The sequence below is a fragment of the Pleuronectes platessa genome, chromosome 13 (genome assembly GCF_947347685.1).
Source record: "Pleuronectes platessa chromosome 13, fPlePla1.1, whole genome shotgun sequence".
NCBI classification, from domain to species: Eukaryota; Metazoa; Chordata; class Actinopteri; order Pleuronectiformes; family Pleuronectidae; genus Pleuronectes; species Pleuronectes platessa.
The window spans coordinates 810,060-825,774 of NC_070638.1; the positions used below are offsets into that span (position 1 = coordinate 810,060).

The 15,715-nt window shown below is 45.0% G+C and overlaps 1 protein-coding gene and 1 long non-coding RNA gene across 13 annotated transcripts in view; one reads left to right on the forward strand and one right to left on the reverse strand.

Moving 5' to 3' along the window:
• Positions 1 to 11,361, reverse strand: part of dlg1b (discs large MAGUK scaffold protein 1b) — a 48,797-nt gene extending 37,436 nt beyond the window's left edge. For 3 of the 12 annotated variants that reach the window (XM_053438136.1, XM_053438133.1, XM_053438129.1), the window contains exons 1-3: positions 11,136 to 11,358; positions 10,019 to 10,150; positions 3,215 to 3,378 (exon numbers count right to left, since the gene is read on the reverse strand). In XM_053438136.1, the coding sequence (XP_053294111.1) occupies positions 3,215 to 3,378; positions 10,019 to 10,150; positions 11,136 to 11,154 (315 nt within the window). In that variant the 5' untranslated portion in view covers positions 11,155 to 11,358. Of the gene's footprint in view, positions 1 to 3,214; positions 3,379 to 10,018; positions 10,151 to 11,135 lie in introns of all 12 variants that reach the window. The other 9 variants (XM_053438128.1, XM_053438125.1, XM_053438132.1 and 6 more) reach the window with 5 other exon arrangements.
• A 164-nt stretch (positions 11,362 to 11,525) lies between these two features.
• LOC128454690 (uncharacterized) lies at positions 11,526 to 13,457 on the forward strand. The gene is made up of 2 exons (XR_008341637.1): positions 11,526 to 12,923; positions 12,976 to 13,457. It is a non-coding gene; the product is annotated as an uncharacterized LOC128454690 (long non-coding RNA).
• The last annotated feature ends 2,258 nt before the right edge of the window (positions 13,458 to 15,715 follow it).

Below are 15,715 nucleotides of genomic sequence, written 5' to 3' on the forward strand. Positions count from 1 at the left end.
TTTTGAACATTTTTTATTTACATTTGTATTTTAAACGTTTATTTATATTTGTTTCTCTTTCTACCTTCTTTAAATTTTCTATTTCTATTCATTTTATTTTACAATGTGTTATCTACATATGGCTGGTTTGTCATTATAAAAAAATCAAAAAAATAACAGTGCACACACAAATTAACACAATGTGTGAAAATCATCTTCACCATCGAAGGTTTAATTTTGTTGCTCACTGACTCTCCTTGTTATTAATTTATTCATGTTTTGAATTTGTATAATTTCTTCAGTGATAACGTCTGAAGAGCAACTTCCAAAATGTTGTGAATGATTGAAAAGAAATTCCAGATTAAACATCTTTAATATTTGAGATTAAAGAAGCTTCGATCAACTTTCTTCTCAATTTGTGCTCTGACACTTTTCCACATGGTGGAGCGAGGACTCGTCTCTGAGGACAGGAGCTGTACTGCTCGGACCCGACCACCAGAACCAGAACGAATGAAGCACAATGACCCGAAGGCCCTGGACCTCAACATGTCGCTGAGCTGCATCAGGAGACTGGAACCAGAGAGGAGACGTGACATCACCGAACTTTTAATTAGAAATGTTCACCAGTTCTCAAAGAGATAGGTTTCATTCACTGGAGAGTAAAACCTATCTGTGGGAAATAAAACTGAAAAATCTATCTAACATGAAAAGTTGTACATCAACATTTCTTCTCTGGTTTTACTTTGATCAGATTCAGACGACCTACAGCGACACCTTGAGGCCATCTGAGCGACCATGACCCCTGACCCTGGACCCAGAGTCCCGCCCCTCCGATGGCCCGGACAAAGCACATGAGGGATGGGTCATGCGGCGAATGTGGACGACACCCCCGCCCCCCCCTCCCAGCCAGCAGCAGGCGTCCGGTACTTACTTGTGCGTGGCGGCCAGGCGAGTGTTTGGCCTGCGCCAGCGTGTGCAGGATTTCATTAAGGAGGGGGCAGTCCTACGAGCGCCCATGTGTGTTTACAATCAGAGAGAGGAAAGAGAGAGAGAAGGCATTCAATGCAAACACAACACACCCGGCTCAGAGTGGATCTGCAGGAGGTCTGAGGGTTGAGATGGAGCCGGCGGCTGAAAGAAACTAATCAACTCAGTTCAACATGCAGACGTCAGAACCTCATCAGACAACACCTGCTCCACTCAACTCTTCTTCTAGTAGCTTCAGACCTGAAACCTTAAACAACAGTAAACCTCTAAGAGCGCTGCAACGTTAGCATGAGTCTCCTTTAGAACCAGACGAGTATCCCAGGTCAAAGTTCACTCACGCAAAGGAGGTGTGTTGTTTGTAAATATAAAGTCATGAAATAACTGTGCAGTAAAAGCTTTAATATCATGTTAAGTTATTAAGTTATGATCTAGATCTCTACAATAATCAAAGTTATTTAAGCCTCATGGCTACTTATCCATTGTCAAAAACCAGCCTTCATGCATGAATACAAACTGAGAGGGTGAGGTATCATATCTAAACTAAAGTTTGACAACACTCGCCTGAAGCTGAATACCACTTCAAAGTATTTGTTCAAACCTGGACCTATCAGCTCGGGTCGGACATCCAGACTCTCTCACACACATTCATTCATTACTTCTCATCTGAAACATCATTACCTCCAACTGAGACTGTAAATAAAAGTGGATGACGCGACAGCCTGCAATAGTAAATCCAAATCATCTGGACCTCCCCTGGTGGCTGGCTGTAGTAGAAGTCCTAACACCTGCCTCCTCCATGTCAGCAGATGGGACATGGAGATGGTATAAAACCAGGCTGAGACGTGAGGATTGACAGCTGAGACACCTGATTGGTGGAGGGTGTCTGGGCGGGACCTGGCTACCACAGACTCTGGCTCCACATGACTTCATTGGTGACAGATGGCAGCGTTTGTATGTTTGTAAGAACCGAGATGGGACTCGAGCTTCACAGTGAAAAGTCTGTGTTGTCTGTGCTGGTAACTGCTGCTCCTCCATCAACTCCAGATTTAAATTCAATTTCATACCAGGAAGGAAAAAAAAAACATTTCCTGGATTATTCTCCAATTTGTGGCTCATCCCATAAACTGTTATGAAAACAAGGGATTAGAGAGAAACGAAAGAAGCTTGTGGACAGGCGAACAAACTCGTCTTCATCCTGCTCACAGACGAAGGACCGCTTTGTTTGAGGTCATCATCTCAGGCTGATGGTCTTTACTTCTACTGAGCTGCAGCTTTGTTCCTCTCATGTAATCACTGTCTGAACATCTGAGACCTTTACATGAAGACATTCCAGTCACAGATGATCAGGGACCGACAGGTCGACATCACGGTTCTGAAGACTCCATGTTAGCTACAGCTGCAGTGGTAAGTTATTATGCTCAACTGTTTGAACAGAGTTGTGTGAACATCAAATTATGTTCAAACTACAGTGGAAACCGGTTGTTTTCATCTGAATGAAAATAATCTGACTATAGAGAAGGGAAGTCTATGAGTTTGGTGACAACACGCCCACGTCAGACGCCGTCTATAAACCAATCAGAGTCCAGTATAGGTAGACTCCGCCCACGTAGGTGATGACCACAGGACGTACGTTTGTCAGACAAAATTCTTTCGTCCCTAAATTACAAATTGAAACCAGAAGTAACAGATCAAAGGAAACATGGAACGAACAGGAAGCTTCAGACTCCGATCAGAAAACGACCTCCGTCAGTGGATGAATCCTCACTTTGACCCCGACAGGTGGACCTTCTGCTCCTGATGCCTGTGTGCTACGATGGTTCCCAGAGGAGGTTCCATTACACTCTCAACAGTCACATCATATTTCACTGGGAGGCCGACAGACGACCCTCGGTCCAGTTAACAGCTTTTCACCAGAGCTGCTCTGAAGTCAGCCTGAACCAAACTAAACTCAACATGAGCCAGAAAACGTTTATATCAAACAAAAACACCTTCAGTCATCATCCTGTGACGTTTTGAAGAGTGTGATCTATTTTTAATATTCTCTATTTATACTGAGGGTGTTTCTGTTTCTAAGAAACAACATGAAGGACCCGTTTGGACACAACTAGAAACCCGCTCAACACTCAGGTTGTGTCCAGTTTGAGTTTAGTAACAATCCATCAAAGCACAACACTGAACAGAGCGCTGGGAAACGAAGGTGCAGCCTCTGACTGACGCTGGGCAGGTTTGTGTTGTTGTGGGCTCTTACCTCGATGCTGGTACTAAGGCTGGGCAGAGTGTCCGAGGTCACTGTTGTGCTTTGAAGGCTGGAGAAGTCCCACAGGTTGACGGGCGCCATGGGGTCCGCCCCCTTGGAAGACTCCGCCCATCGCTGACTGTCCAATAAGGTCACTTCGTAAAACTCCTGGATATCTGACAGGGTGAGAGAATCAGACATTTAACTTCACTCAGCACATTGTCACGATCAAAGTTGATGGATCTAACTGGGTTCCATCAGCTAACCATATTTTGTGTATTAATTTCAGGTTCATCTTGAATGCAGGAAATAAGCTGACGCATATTTCCTCCACCACTCACTTACATTAGTATTAAACACAGATTCACTCTGATGCTCCATCAATAGGTCGATAATAAATAAGCTGCTATGAGTCTTTCACAGAAGCATCAGTGAAGTTTGATGATATGAAGACTACTAGAAAAAGATCTACTGTATTTTGTATCAAAATAATTGTTTATTTAATATTTGAATTTATAGTTTTTATAATAAAGTTTATGGTCAAACTGTAAATTATAAAATCTCAACTATATTTCCTTCTTTTTTTAAATCTCCATAAGTTATTTGAGCTATGAACATGTTTCTCTGCTGCTCTCTGGTTCCCCTGCACGTTATCAACACGTTGATTGACAATGAGATGAGCTTCAGCTTTCCAGCACAAAAATAACTAATGTTACAGCTTTTATAATTAATATTTTAGAACGATTTAAACAGGATCATACAAACAACAATCTCCTGTTTGTTTTCAGAGAGTTATGGTTTTAAGAAGGAAACTGTAAAAACTAACAACTGGTGTAAATTTTACTTAAAACAACAACAGACGGAGGAAACTGTTGAAAAGAGAAGAAGTTGATCAGCTTCAGTGAAAACATGGTTCTTTCAACTCTTAAACTCGTAAAAACATATTGAACATACATGTTAAATATGTATGTATGTAATGTGTAATATATACAAACATAATAATGAATAACAGCCATTAATTCACTGTCTGGATCAGAGTATAATCAATACGAGCAGCGTCATTAACATGAGGTCTGAAGACAATGAGCGTTGATTGACTGATGAACGGATTGATTGACAGACGGAGTCTCTCCCTGCAGGCGACAGTCCGTCTGTTTACATGAGGCCACGTTATAAAAAGCCTTCAGGCCGGAAGCCACGTCCAGCTTGACGTGTTATTTTAGGACGATTCTGAAGAGGCCCTACAGAAATAACCGAGGCTTTCTTTGGATCGGTGACCGCCGGCCACACGCCACAGATGTTTCTCCATAAACCATCAGATCTTCAACAGCTCCTTGTGATGACCTCACTGCAGCGAGCGACCTCAACATCTGACCTCACTGAGTCCGTCAGAGGGAAACTGCTGTTTCCAAACCAACTGAATCAAGACCTCAAACCTTTATACACTCACTGATCCCTTTCAGGAAGGAAGGAGAAAACAGTCCACTTCTACGGTTGTTGTGAACAACTTCCTTCGAAGTAAATTGTTCCTTGAATTCTGCGCAGCTCTTTCACAATAAAAGCCTTCACGTGCCTCAGCCTTGCCACGTGGAGCTGATCCACTAACCCAACAAGAATCATCGCCCTGTGGATGTTTGTCTCCACCAACCAGAGCAGTGTCAGTCTACACACAGTTTTTAACAGACTCATATGACGTCACAGTGACCTTTGACCTCTGACCACCAAAATCAAATCAGTAAATCTGTGACTGACGGACCGACAACCTGAAATCATAATGCAGCCACTAGGTGTCGCTGCATTGGAGACATTAAACCGTCCTTCATATCGTGTGAGGTTCGACGACCAGGTTATTCCACTTTGACAAGACAAACACTGAAACCCTGAAAACAAAGATTTGACTTTTCACTGAAATCATCAGGTGTTATGTAATTTCTTCTGTTGGCTGAAAATAGCTCCACATATCAACATCGTACAGAAGCTGATGTCAGACCTAAAAATACCAACTTCCTTCTTTGTTTCCAAGTTGCAGTGTTTGTTTCTCACTCTTCATAGTGGTTGTATTAATTCAGTGGGTTGGGCCTCAGCCGTGTGGGGATATCAAAGCCTGCTGGACGCGTGTGGTCCACTTACTGCACTGATGTCTACTTGTTATTCTATTCATTGTTTGTTATTAGACTCTTTCACTGTTAAAGTTGTTCAAACTGAGTATTTGCTATAAGAGAGCTTTTCATTGCAAGTACCTGCTTAATGAAATCGTTGTGCATATGAAAATAAACTCTTGATTCTTCTGCTTTTCTCTGAACTTAAGTCTTCAAGACAGATTTTAGCAGCAGAGACATGAAGCAGTCTCCGCCAGGCGGCAGCTCTCCAGACGCTGGGGCTTGTTGTCGTGGTGCAGCGGGTTGGTCGGCCGTTAGTCTGAGCGTCCTCCAGGGACGCCCTTAAACACTGCGCTGTATTGATGTCTAATAAAAAGCCGCCTCTGTGGAATAGTGGGAGACTGTGAGGAGATCGTTTTACAGTGAAAGCATCGAGCTGAGTCCCAAGTTAGAGTCGTGTGTTCGACTGCTCCCACAGCACAGTCTGGACCAATGAGCTTCTACACAACCTGACACACTGTTTATTTCCTACCAACACTTCAGAAGACTCAGTTTTATATTCATCAGTAGCAATTCAGGTTGTTGACTGTTTGATGTAGAAATGTTCCTCCTGAGCACATGTTGGTATTTTTACTTCCTGTGATGTAATTTCCTAAAGAATCTACAAATGCTTCATGTCTCTAAAATCTGTACAAGCACAGCTCAAAGGTATGTTTGTCAATAAATCATAATAAATTATAAATGAATGCAAATTGTGTTAGAAATTCATAAAATACACAAATATCTTTCATCAAAACACAAAACATAGTGATTCTTAAGATTTTAAATATAGAAGCATGAGCTAAATGTTTCTTAACTCTAAGAAAATAATTTGAACTATGAACATTGTTTAGTTTCTGAGATTTCTCTGCTCCTCTCTCTGGCTCCACCACACATCACCAAACATAATGACATCATCACAATACGTAATGACCTCATGATTTGCCGTCCAATAAGATGCGGTGAAAGACAGAGGTCTTGACTTCTGCTACAAAATGTTCTAAATGTTTCTGAGTTTTTCTGTTTTATGTCTCAATAAAACTGGAAATTTGTAAAGATATAAATTCATTTTACATACAAAATGTGTTTATTTCCACAAAGTTCTATATATTTGTCTGCAGCTGTTTTTTTCTGTTTATATGTTTATTTAAACCAACATTTATGGTTTAACTGTAAAATATAAAATCTGAATTACTTTGTAAATTGAACATGTTAGTTTTGAACTGAAACAACTCAAGACATCACCAGTTAGAGCACCATGAACGATTCAGCCACAGGAGTCAGTAGCTGCAGCCTCAGTTCTCATCTTTGATCCACAATTAGCTGAACAGGATCATAATGTGTTGGACTGAAGGTGGTTCATCAGATTGAATCGGCCTCTCTGAGGGGAATCAGGCCAGTGTGAACTCAAAGAATGGACAGAGAAGCTGCAGCACACAGCTCTCGTGCTGTAAACGGTGGAGGATTATGGGCCGGGGGGGTAATCGTCATGTCCACTGAGGGATTACACGGTGCTCGGCCTGCTGCAGACATCTCTTTTTGGGGGGTTTGGCAGATTGGAAACTGTGCAGCAGAAATCTATTTTTCATCAGATGCTGGGACGTCAGGGTGAGCGTGACAAACACACAGAGGGAGACTGCATGCTGAATAAAAAACACAATGCAGAGTCAATAAATGAATTATTATTTAAGATCAGGAGTCGAAGCCGGCTCAGGTTTGTTCCCCCCCGAGCCAATGGGATGAAGGAGAACAGACACTACGTTTAAACCACTGCAGAAGAAGACTAGGTGCTTAAGAAGAGTTGTGGTCAAAGCTCAGAGAACAGTTTGGTTCTGTTACAACAAACTTCTGTTATAATAAAGTTTGTTTACACTAAAGTTCTGTTATGCATAAGTTAAATAAAAGTTCTGTTATAATAAAGAAAAACTGTATTTTGTGAGGTCGCAGTGACCTCTGATCTTTAACCATCGAAATCATATCAATCCATCCTTGAGTTCAAATGAAAGTTTGATGCTAATTTGAAGAAACTTGGTCAAAATGTTTGTGAGATTTCTTGTTGACCAGAATGAGAACTGATGACAAACTGAAAAATATAATTCCTCCGGCCACCAGGTGTCACTGGAGTAGAGGCGTAAACAAAATATTAAAAAAAGAACAAATGATGTTACGCTAAGATAAATCGCACTTTGTAATGATATATATTATATCAAATATTATAAGTAATTATAGATTATCTGCAGGTTGTCAATGAAAATGATCATTAACTTTTATTTATTAACTGTTGATATATTCAGCTCATGTTCTATTGTCACTGTCACTGACTGTTGACCGAAGAAGACGCAGACGCAGACGAAGACGAAGACGAAGACGATGCAGGAACGAGGCCACTGAGTTCACACTGACGATTCCCACTCATCCATTAATGATGAAGATGCTAAGAGCAGGAACCTGAGGTGGATGCAGAAGGAACAGAACGGAGCAGAGCCGCCGTCCTTCCACGAACCCGAGTCAGCTGAGTCACAGATTTAGGCTCCGACCACACGACCACGTTTTCGATCTACAGGGATCTCTGTTACAATCCCTGTCCACAGTAACACGTGAACACGCACATCACATGACCGCTAACGTCCACGAGCATGCATGTGTGAACAGAAGAACATCTGGTCTCCTCCACAGGTACACGGCTGCATCATGAGCAGCTGCTGATAGCAGAGACAACATGTCAGGAACACTTTGATTCTCCATCTTCTGTTCTACTCTGGTGTCAGAGGCCGCTGCTGGTGCTTTTATTCTGGAAGGAGGTCATGTAATATGAGCCTGACCAATCAGTGAAGGCTAGGTCATGACTGAAAAGAACCAATCAGCAAGAGGTTGTGAGCGTCTCTGTGTTCTTTCCAAACATCTCAGTTTCTGCTGGTCCAGACTCAGCTTCAGGGTTTCAGACGAACAGGGTAGTGAGAGGTTCACACACTTCCCTGTTTCCCTGAGAAACTCCAGACGTGTGTGGACATCAGACGGATCCGTAGAAGAGTTGATGTGTTTTCAAATGAAAACGCAGTCGTGTGGATGTAGCCTCAGTCTGTAGCTAAACACCACCTGCAGAGTTGTGTGATGCATGTTCTCAGGTGTTAGTGTGGATTCAGATAACTACTGTTCTGGAGCTAAACCTCTGGTTCTTATTCCAAAACGTTCTAAAACTCAAACGTCTCAGTGTGGACAGAGCCTCAGTGACTCAGCCCTGGGAACCTCAAACAGATCCAACCACATTCCCGTCCGGGCCGTTAACCCTGCAGCAGCGTCTCTGTTTGCCCAGATCCTGAAGCTGCTGCCAAAGCACCACACAAACAACTGCAGCTGGAAACCTGCAGGGCGACTTCTACTCTTCTATCAACTCTTCCAAAGACAAGAATAAGTTTCATCTCCACTCAGGAAGTTTACGCTCATGAACTCATGTGACTCGGTGAAGACAGAAACCAACCTTCAGCTGCCTCGTTGTTTTTCTTTCAAATCCAGGATTCTCTTTCCAGTACGTTTTAACTGAGGTTTGTGAAAAACCAGCGGTCAACCATCAGCTCTGTTTATTATTACAGGTTTATTATCCTGCAGGTTGCTCCCAGGGCAGAGCCACTGTTAGTGATCGTCTCTGAACTCGTCAGCTACTTTCAAAAACATGGAGATTTGAAAGACTCTGCATTTCTAAGTCACATTTTCATATTTCTACAAAGAAACTGAGAAATCTGCAAACAACTGTTTTTGACTGTTTTTTGTTTTCCAGGATATTTCGGGCGTTTTTTGAATTTTTTTCCCAAAAACGTGTACAACTAGAAATCGTCCAGGTTAGAACGTGGCACAGCAGCAGAGTGATGATTTCAATCAGGAGCCTGAGAATAAGGATTCTGTATAAGTCCGGACACTTCCAGGTTCTTCTCATCCAGATGTTGCTGCTGCTGCCGTGTGCTCTGGCTGCGTACTCAACCATCGCCCTCGGACAATCACACAAACACATCGATAAACTTAATGACCTCTCGCCCCGCTGTCAAGGCGCGCACAGTACAAATGAGCAAATGAGCAAATGAGCACGAGGAAGGCTGCAGCCATGATGCCCGACTCTTTCCTCCAGATCTACAAGGATCCGAGCGGCGGCCAGGAAACACTCTGACCTCTGACAGAAGATCTTCAGCAGTTTGCTCCACATTAGAGGTGTGAGGGTTAATCCACACATATCTGAGAACTGAAACAGGAGTCTGAGATTTTGGCCGCACCAACTGATGCATCACAACATCTGCATGAAATTAAGAAAATAAAACTCTGCTGTTGACTTTTAATAACCTGCAGCCACACAACACTTCAACCCTGTCGTCCTGAGCTTCATACAGAGACAACTCCAAAGTATTTTATAATAATGTAAAAAGATATCGCCACTGGACCGGATCATACTATATCATCACAAATACACCTTTTTGTTTATCTAATCAGACTTTTATCTGACACATATAAATCTCCACATATAAATCCATGTGATTCTGGACTCGGTGAGGTAAACACAGACGAGGGCCTTGTTGGTCAAATCGTTTCCTGACTTGTTTATTCACTAGTTTCTGTTCCGTTAGAACCTGATCAGACTTTTCAGACAGACCCTGACAGACTTCGGTGATCCTGGGGAAACAGAGAGTCGTACCTATGAGAGCCTGGAACAGGTTGCTCTGGAAGATGTCGATGACCCTCTGGATGGAGTGTCGGAGCTGCCGATCCTCCGTGTGGTTCAGCTTGGCCCGGTACTCCTCCAGCAGCAGCAGCGCTCGCTGGGCATCTGGACGACAGGAGGAGGAAGCAGCAGAGGTGAGTCTGGGATACAACCGAGCCGAGCACAGCCGCCGTCCATTCATTCTCATGGAAACTGATCTGAGACGGGCTGGCAGCAAAGTGTAGCTTCAGCTCAGCAGACACGGCTCTGTGCAGCAGTAATCCCTGAGATTGAACACTGACCTGGACTCAGTGTGTGCACATAACAGAGCGAACTCATTCTGTGAAGTGCAAACACAAACTAGGGAAATGTCAAAGTCAGTTTAGATTGAGAGGAGGTGGAGCATCAGATCTGCTGCTAGGTAAACAAACTACACAAAACACACAATACATCCACACACAAATATACATATATAGACATGTACACTTATACATGTATATAAACACACTATATATATACCCATACACACACACACAGTATATATGTATATAATACAGGCAAATAAATACCTGTGTGTATATATACACAGATATTAAACACACGTATTTATATAGAAGTGTTCAGAGTTGATGTGTGGTATCACATGTCAACATGTGGATCAGTCCTCATATATAGACACTAACATGTGTATATATATATATATATTCTTATACTCAGTGACTATAATAAGTGTGTAACCCCAGCTGACAGCCGCAGTGTTCGTGTCGGAGCTGCAGCAGCTTCACGCTTCACTTCTGAGACTAAATATTTGATTCATATTAGAGTTTATTTTTAGTTTGGCTCGTCTCCGGACAAGGTGCCCCACATACAACTTGGTTAGCTCCAGCGGCTAACGGGCTAGCCCTACTTTAACTCTCTTCACCTGTCTGTCCCGGCTCGGCCCGGCTCGGCCCGGTGCAGGAGAAGCCGTGTGAGGAGTGTGGGGGTCGGGTGTGTGTGTGTGACCGCGTCGGGCTCAGTTTGAGGGAGTTTTGGGTTCGAAACCCGCCTCACTGGACTCGGTTAGCCGAGGCTAGCGGGCTAGTTAATGTGTTAAGTGAAAGCGGCTTACCTTTCTTTCGGACGGGCATGGCACGGTCTGGCTCGGCTCGGTGTGGCGCTAGGTCCGTGTTAGCCTCATTCACTCCGCCACACAGGGTCGGTGTGTTGGATCGGTGACTGCTCCGGTCGGAGCCCGCTGTCACCGCTCCAGGTCCGGGCTGAAGGGACTCCTCCACGACGACACCAAGTTCCGCTCCGGCAAACAAACTCCCTGCCCGGGGAAAAGCTCCCTGCCCGGGGAGCAGCGGGGAGCAGCGCCGAGCCTCCGGGGAACCGGCCACGAAAACACGGCTCCAAGTGACTACGAGGGCGGGACGAGCCGGACACGAGCCCCGTGTCTTACCGACTCTCTGAGCTGGAGTTCCCCGTCAGAGAGGCTCCTTGTCCCGGCGTGCACAGCGCAGACTGACCGCGGCGGCCACACGGGGCTGGATATAAAAAGTGTGGATGTGTCTTCACCGACTGAGACCTGCGGCTGCCAAACTCCGGAGAAACTGCTTCCGGCAGGAGGAGCGCCGGGAGGAGCACCGGGAGGAGGATCCGCTCCGAAGCTCCGGTGTTTATCCCGGGTACTAAACTTCCTTGCAGCTGGCACACTCCGAGTCAAACCGTGCTAAACCCAGTGTGAGTTATCCCGCACGGCCCCGGACTCTTCTCTCTGTTGTTCCTGAGGTGCGTGCGTGTCAAACTTCTCTCACGGTGAAGCCCTCCTCTTCCTCCTCTTCCTCCTCCTCCTCCTCAGGTCCACTAATTCCAAACTTTCCTCCAAAATGGCGTCTCACAGAGCTGGAAATGTGAACCATGTGATTTCCAAAAGGCTCTACCCCTCCGACCTGCTGCCCAATCATACAGCTCACCTACAGGCCGAGGAGGAGGAGGAGGAGGAGGGTCTGGGGGAGGAGAGGAGGAAGGTGAGAGTCTGAGGAAAGAGAGGAAGAGGAGGAGGGTGAGAGTCTGAGGAAAGAGAGGAAGAGGAGGAGGAGGAGGGTGAGGAAAGTCTGAGGAAAGAGAGGAAGAGGAGGAAGGTTAGGAGAGGAGGAAGGTGAGAGTCTGAGGAAAGAGAGGAAGAAGAAGAGGGTGAGGAAAGTCTGAGGAAAGAGAGGAAGAGGAGGAGGGTGAGGAGAGGAGGAAGGTGAGAGTCTGAGGAAAGAGAGGAAGAGGACGAGGGTCTGGGAGAGGAGAGGAGAGGAGGAAGGTGAGGGTCTGTGGAAGAGGAGGAGGCTGAGGAGAGGAGGAAGGTTAGAGTCTGAGGAAAAGAGAGGAAGAGGAGGAGGGTGAGAGTCTGAGGAAAGAGAGGAAGAGGAGGAGGGTGAGAGTCTGAGAAAAGAGAGGAAGAGGAGGAGGAAGGTGAGAGTCTGACGAAAGAGAGGAGGAGGGTGAGGAAAGGACAAAGGTGAGAGTCTGAGGAAAGAGGAGGAGGCTGAAGAGAGGAGGAAGGTGAGAGTCTGAGGAAAGAGAGGAAGAGGAGGAAGGTGAGGAGAGTCTGAGGAAAGAGAGGAGGAGGAAGGTGAGAGTGTGAGGAAGAGGAGGAAGGTGAGAGTCTGAGGAAAAAGAGGAGGAGGGTGAGGAGAGGAGGAAGGTGAGAGTCTGAGGAAAGAGAGGAAGAGGAGGAGGGTGAGGAGAGGAGGAAGGTGAGAGTCTGAGGAAGAGGAGGAAGGTGAGAGTCTGGGGAAGAGGAGGAAGTTGAGAGTCTGAGGAAAGAGAGGAAGAGGAGGAAAGTGAAAGTCTGGGGAAGAGGAGGAAGGTGAAAGTCTGAGGAAAGAGTGGAGGAGGAGGGTTAGGAGAGGAGAGGAGGAAGGTGAGAGTCTGAGGAAAGAGAGGAAGAGGAGGAGGGTGAGGAGAGGAGGAAGGTGATAGTCTGAGGAAAGAGAGGAAGAGGAGGAGGGTTAGGAGAGGAGGAAGAGGAGATGAATCTACTCTATCTAACCACTGAGTGTCTGTTTTCTGTATTTTCTATTTCTCATGTAAATGTTTGATTCACGTTAATTAAAAAGTCTAGTTTTTATTTTCAGGATTCTCATACGAAGTGATTTTAATTTGAGTTTATACAACTTATTAAATTAAGTTTCTCAAGAAACAGACAAAGTGCGAATGTAGAGAAAAGCAACGTGACGGTCATCGATCACATGTTCATCACGTCTGAATCATTATGATGTCAGAGATCAAAGTCATAATCTCAAAGTAGTCTCAGAGATGAAAGGCAGAAATGTACCAGAGCTCATGAATCCACGAGAGGATCATGTGTATATTGGATGAGATTGAAGTCGTAAACCTACAATAAAAATAAATATAAAAAGATCTTAAATGTATCAGAATAAAGGATTATAAAGTCTGTGTATGCTCCAGTTCTTCGATCACAGATTGATTAAGCTGACTTTCATCTTTTGTCTGATCCTTTGATCTGGAGTGTGCTGGCTGATTGTGAGCTGGTCCCTGCTGCTGGTCGATGGGTCTGCTACAGAAAGACCAGAGGTCACGCTCCTGAAGAACAAATCAGTCCTTTGGTCGGGATGAAGATGAAACACCCTCCTCCTCCTCCTCTCTTTGTCTCTCGTGTGCAAACCACTCGCAGCTCTGGCCCAGATTAAAGAGGAAGAGGCCTTTATTTTTAGACGGCCATGTTTAATGAATGACCTCGGGTCCTGTGCTCGTCGAGCTGCAGAGAGACTCAAACCCACAGATGGAAACTGAGCGGATCGGGATCGCTTTTATTTGTAGATTTTAAATATCGTCAGTTCCTGTAACTGCCGGCGATGGTGGACCAGCAGCTTCTTTACCGCTATCTTGTTGAAGTTGTGTCATTAATGGAAAGACTCCGAGTTAGAACTGGAAGGGCGTCGTCTGCAGTTTACAGCTGGTTTATAGTGGGAGGTGAAATCTCCTGGAACAGACGCCTGTCTCCCAGATACAACACACACCAGGTGCTCATAGTGTGTGACGATCGGAGGAGAGAAATCTGTCTGTCTGTCTGTCTGTCTGTCTTTGTGTGTGTGTGTGTGTGTCTGTCTCTCTGTCTTTGTGTGTGTGTGTGTGTGTCTGTCTCTCTGTCTGTCTGTCTGTCTGTCTGTGTGTGTGTGCGTGTGTCTCTCTGTCTGTCTGTCTGTCTGGCTCTGTGTGTGTGTGGGTGCGTGTGTGTGTATGCGTGTGTGTGTGTGTGTGTGTGTCATAGGCTCCGGCTGCCAAAGTCCAGATTTATGCCAAAGATTAATAACGAGCATGTTGTCCAGATCGGGATGAAAAGTGACATGTGCAGTAATCACATCACAGAGTCAGACGCTCAGGCCCCGTCTCACAGGCTGTGATGCAGATGGATAAAAAACGCCTAAATAATCAAAGTAGTTGTTAAATAAATGTTTGTCAAAGACGGTTTCTGTCATTTCAGGTCGTTTAATTTAGTTATTTGATGATATAAGAACAGGCTGAGACATGATGATTGACAGCTGAGGCCGACTCCTGATTGGTGGAGCACATGTGTGGGCGGAACCTCTATACCACAGCTCAACTCCACCATCACAGCTGCACCGACTCTGACTGTAAATTAAGTCATCACCACCAGAGGGCAGCGTTTGCATCTGAGATATTTTGGCTTCATTTCTGAAGGAAGTGGTCGTCTTTATTTAATATATGAATATTCTAGCCTGCATGTGATTGGGTTATGTTCACTGATGATTGGTCAATGGGTCAGGAAAGACCAGGAATGCACGATGAGTAGTGTCAGGCCAGAGTAGACACACACACACACACACACGTTTGTACTTCTATCTTAGAGAGGACACTCCCTGGCCCCTTACCCTAATCAAACTATCATAACTAAATGCCTAACACTAACCCAACCCAACCCTAACCTGATTCTAACCCTAAAACCAAGTCTTAACCACAAACAGTCTGTTAAAGTGGGTCAGAAAGTGAGGACCGGCCAAAAGGTCCTGACATAAACAACTGTACAAGAGAACAAGCACACACACTCACACACTCACAAATTAAATCAGTTGTATAATGACCCAGTGTTGGTTTATAACACAACACAAACTGGAGAAAGTGCACTTTGTCATCTGAACCACAATGGTGCGACAGTGTGTCTGGATGTGTTTCACATTGTGTGTGTGGACCTTGTTGGGATGGAGTGTGTGTCGCTCTCTGTCAGCTGAGCAGTGTGTGTGTTTAACAGCTTTAACAACGGAGCTTCTGTCACTGATGACGACACCAAGCAGTCGTCCAGAAGCACAGGGCTGTTCCCTCTGTGTGGGCAGGCCTGCAGATCAGCAGCGAGCAGCGGCCGTTTATCCCACTGTCACCTGAACGCCACCTCTCCACATCACAGCAGATGAGACAGTGGGGGTCCAATGAGCTGCATGAAGAGGATTAACATCTGTGTGTGTGTGTGTGTGTGTGTGTGGACTACACCTGAGGTTCAACCAGGATGAATCAGGGGAAATGATCAACACGGGGCGTGTGTGGCCCCTGGAGGTCTGGGGTCACCCTGTGGCCCCAGGCCACACACGCCCCGTGTTGATCATTTTCTTTAACAATTGATTCAAATCCATTTGGTAGGAACACACATTATTTCAACTTCACTTATTCTAATCTATC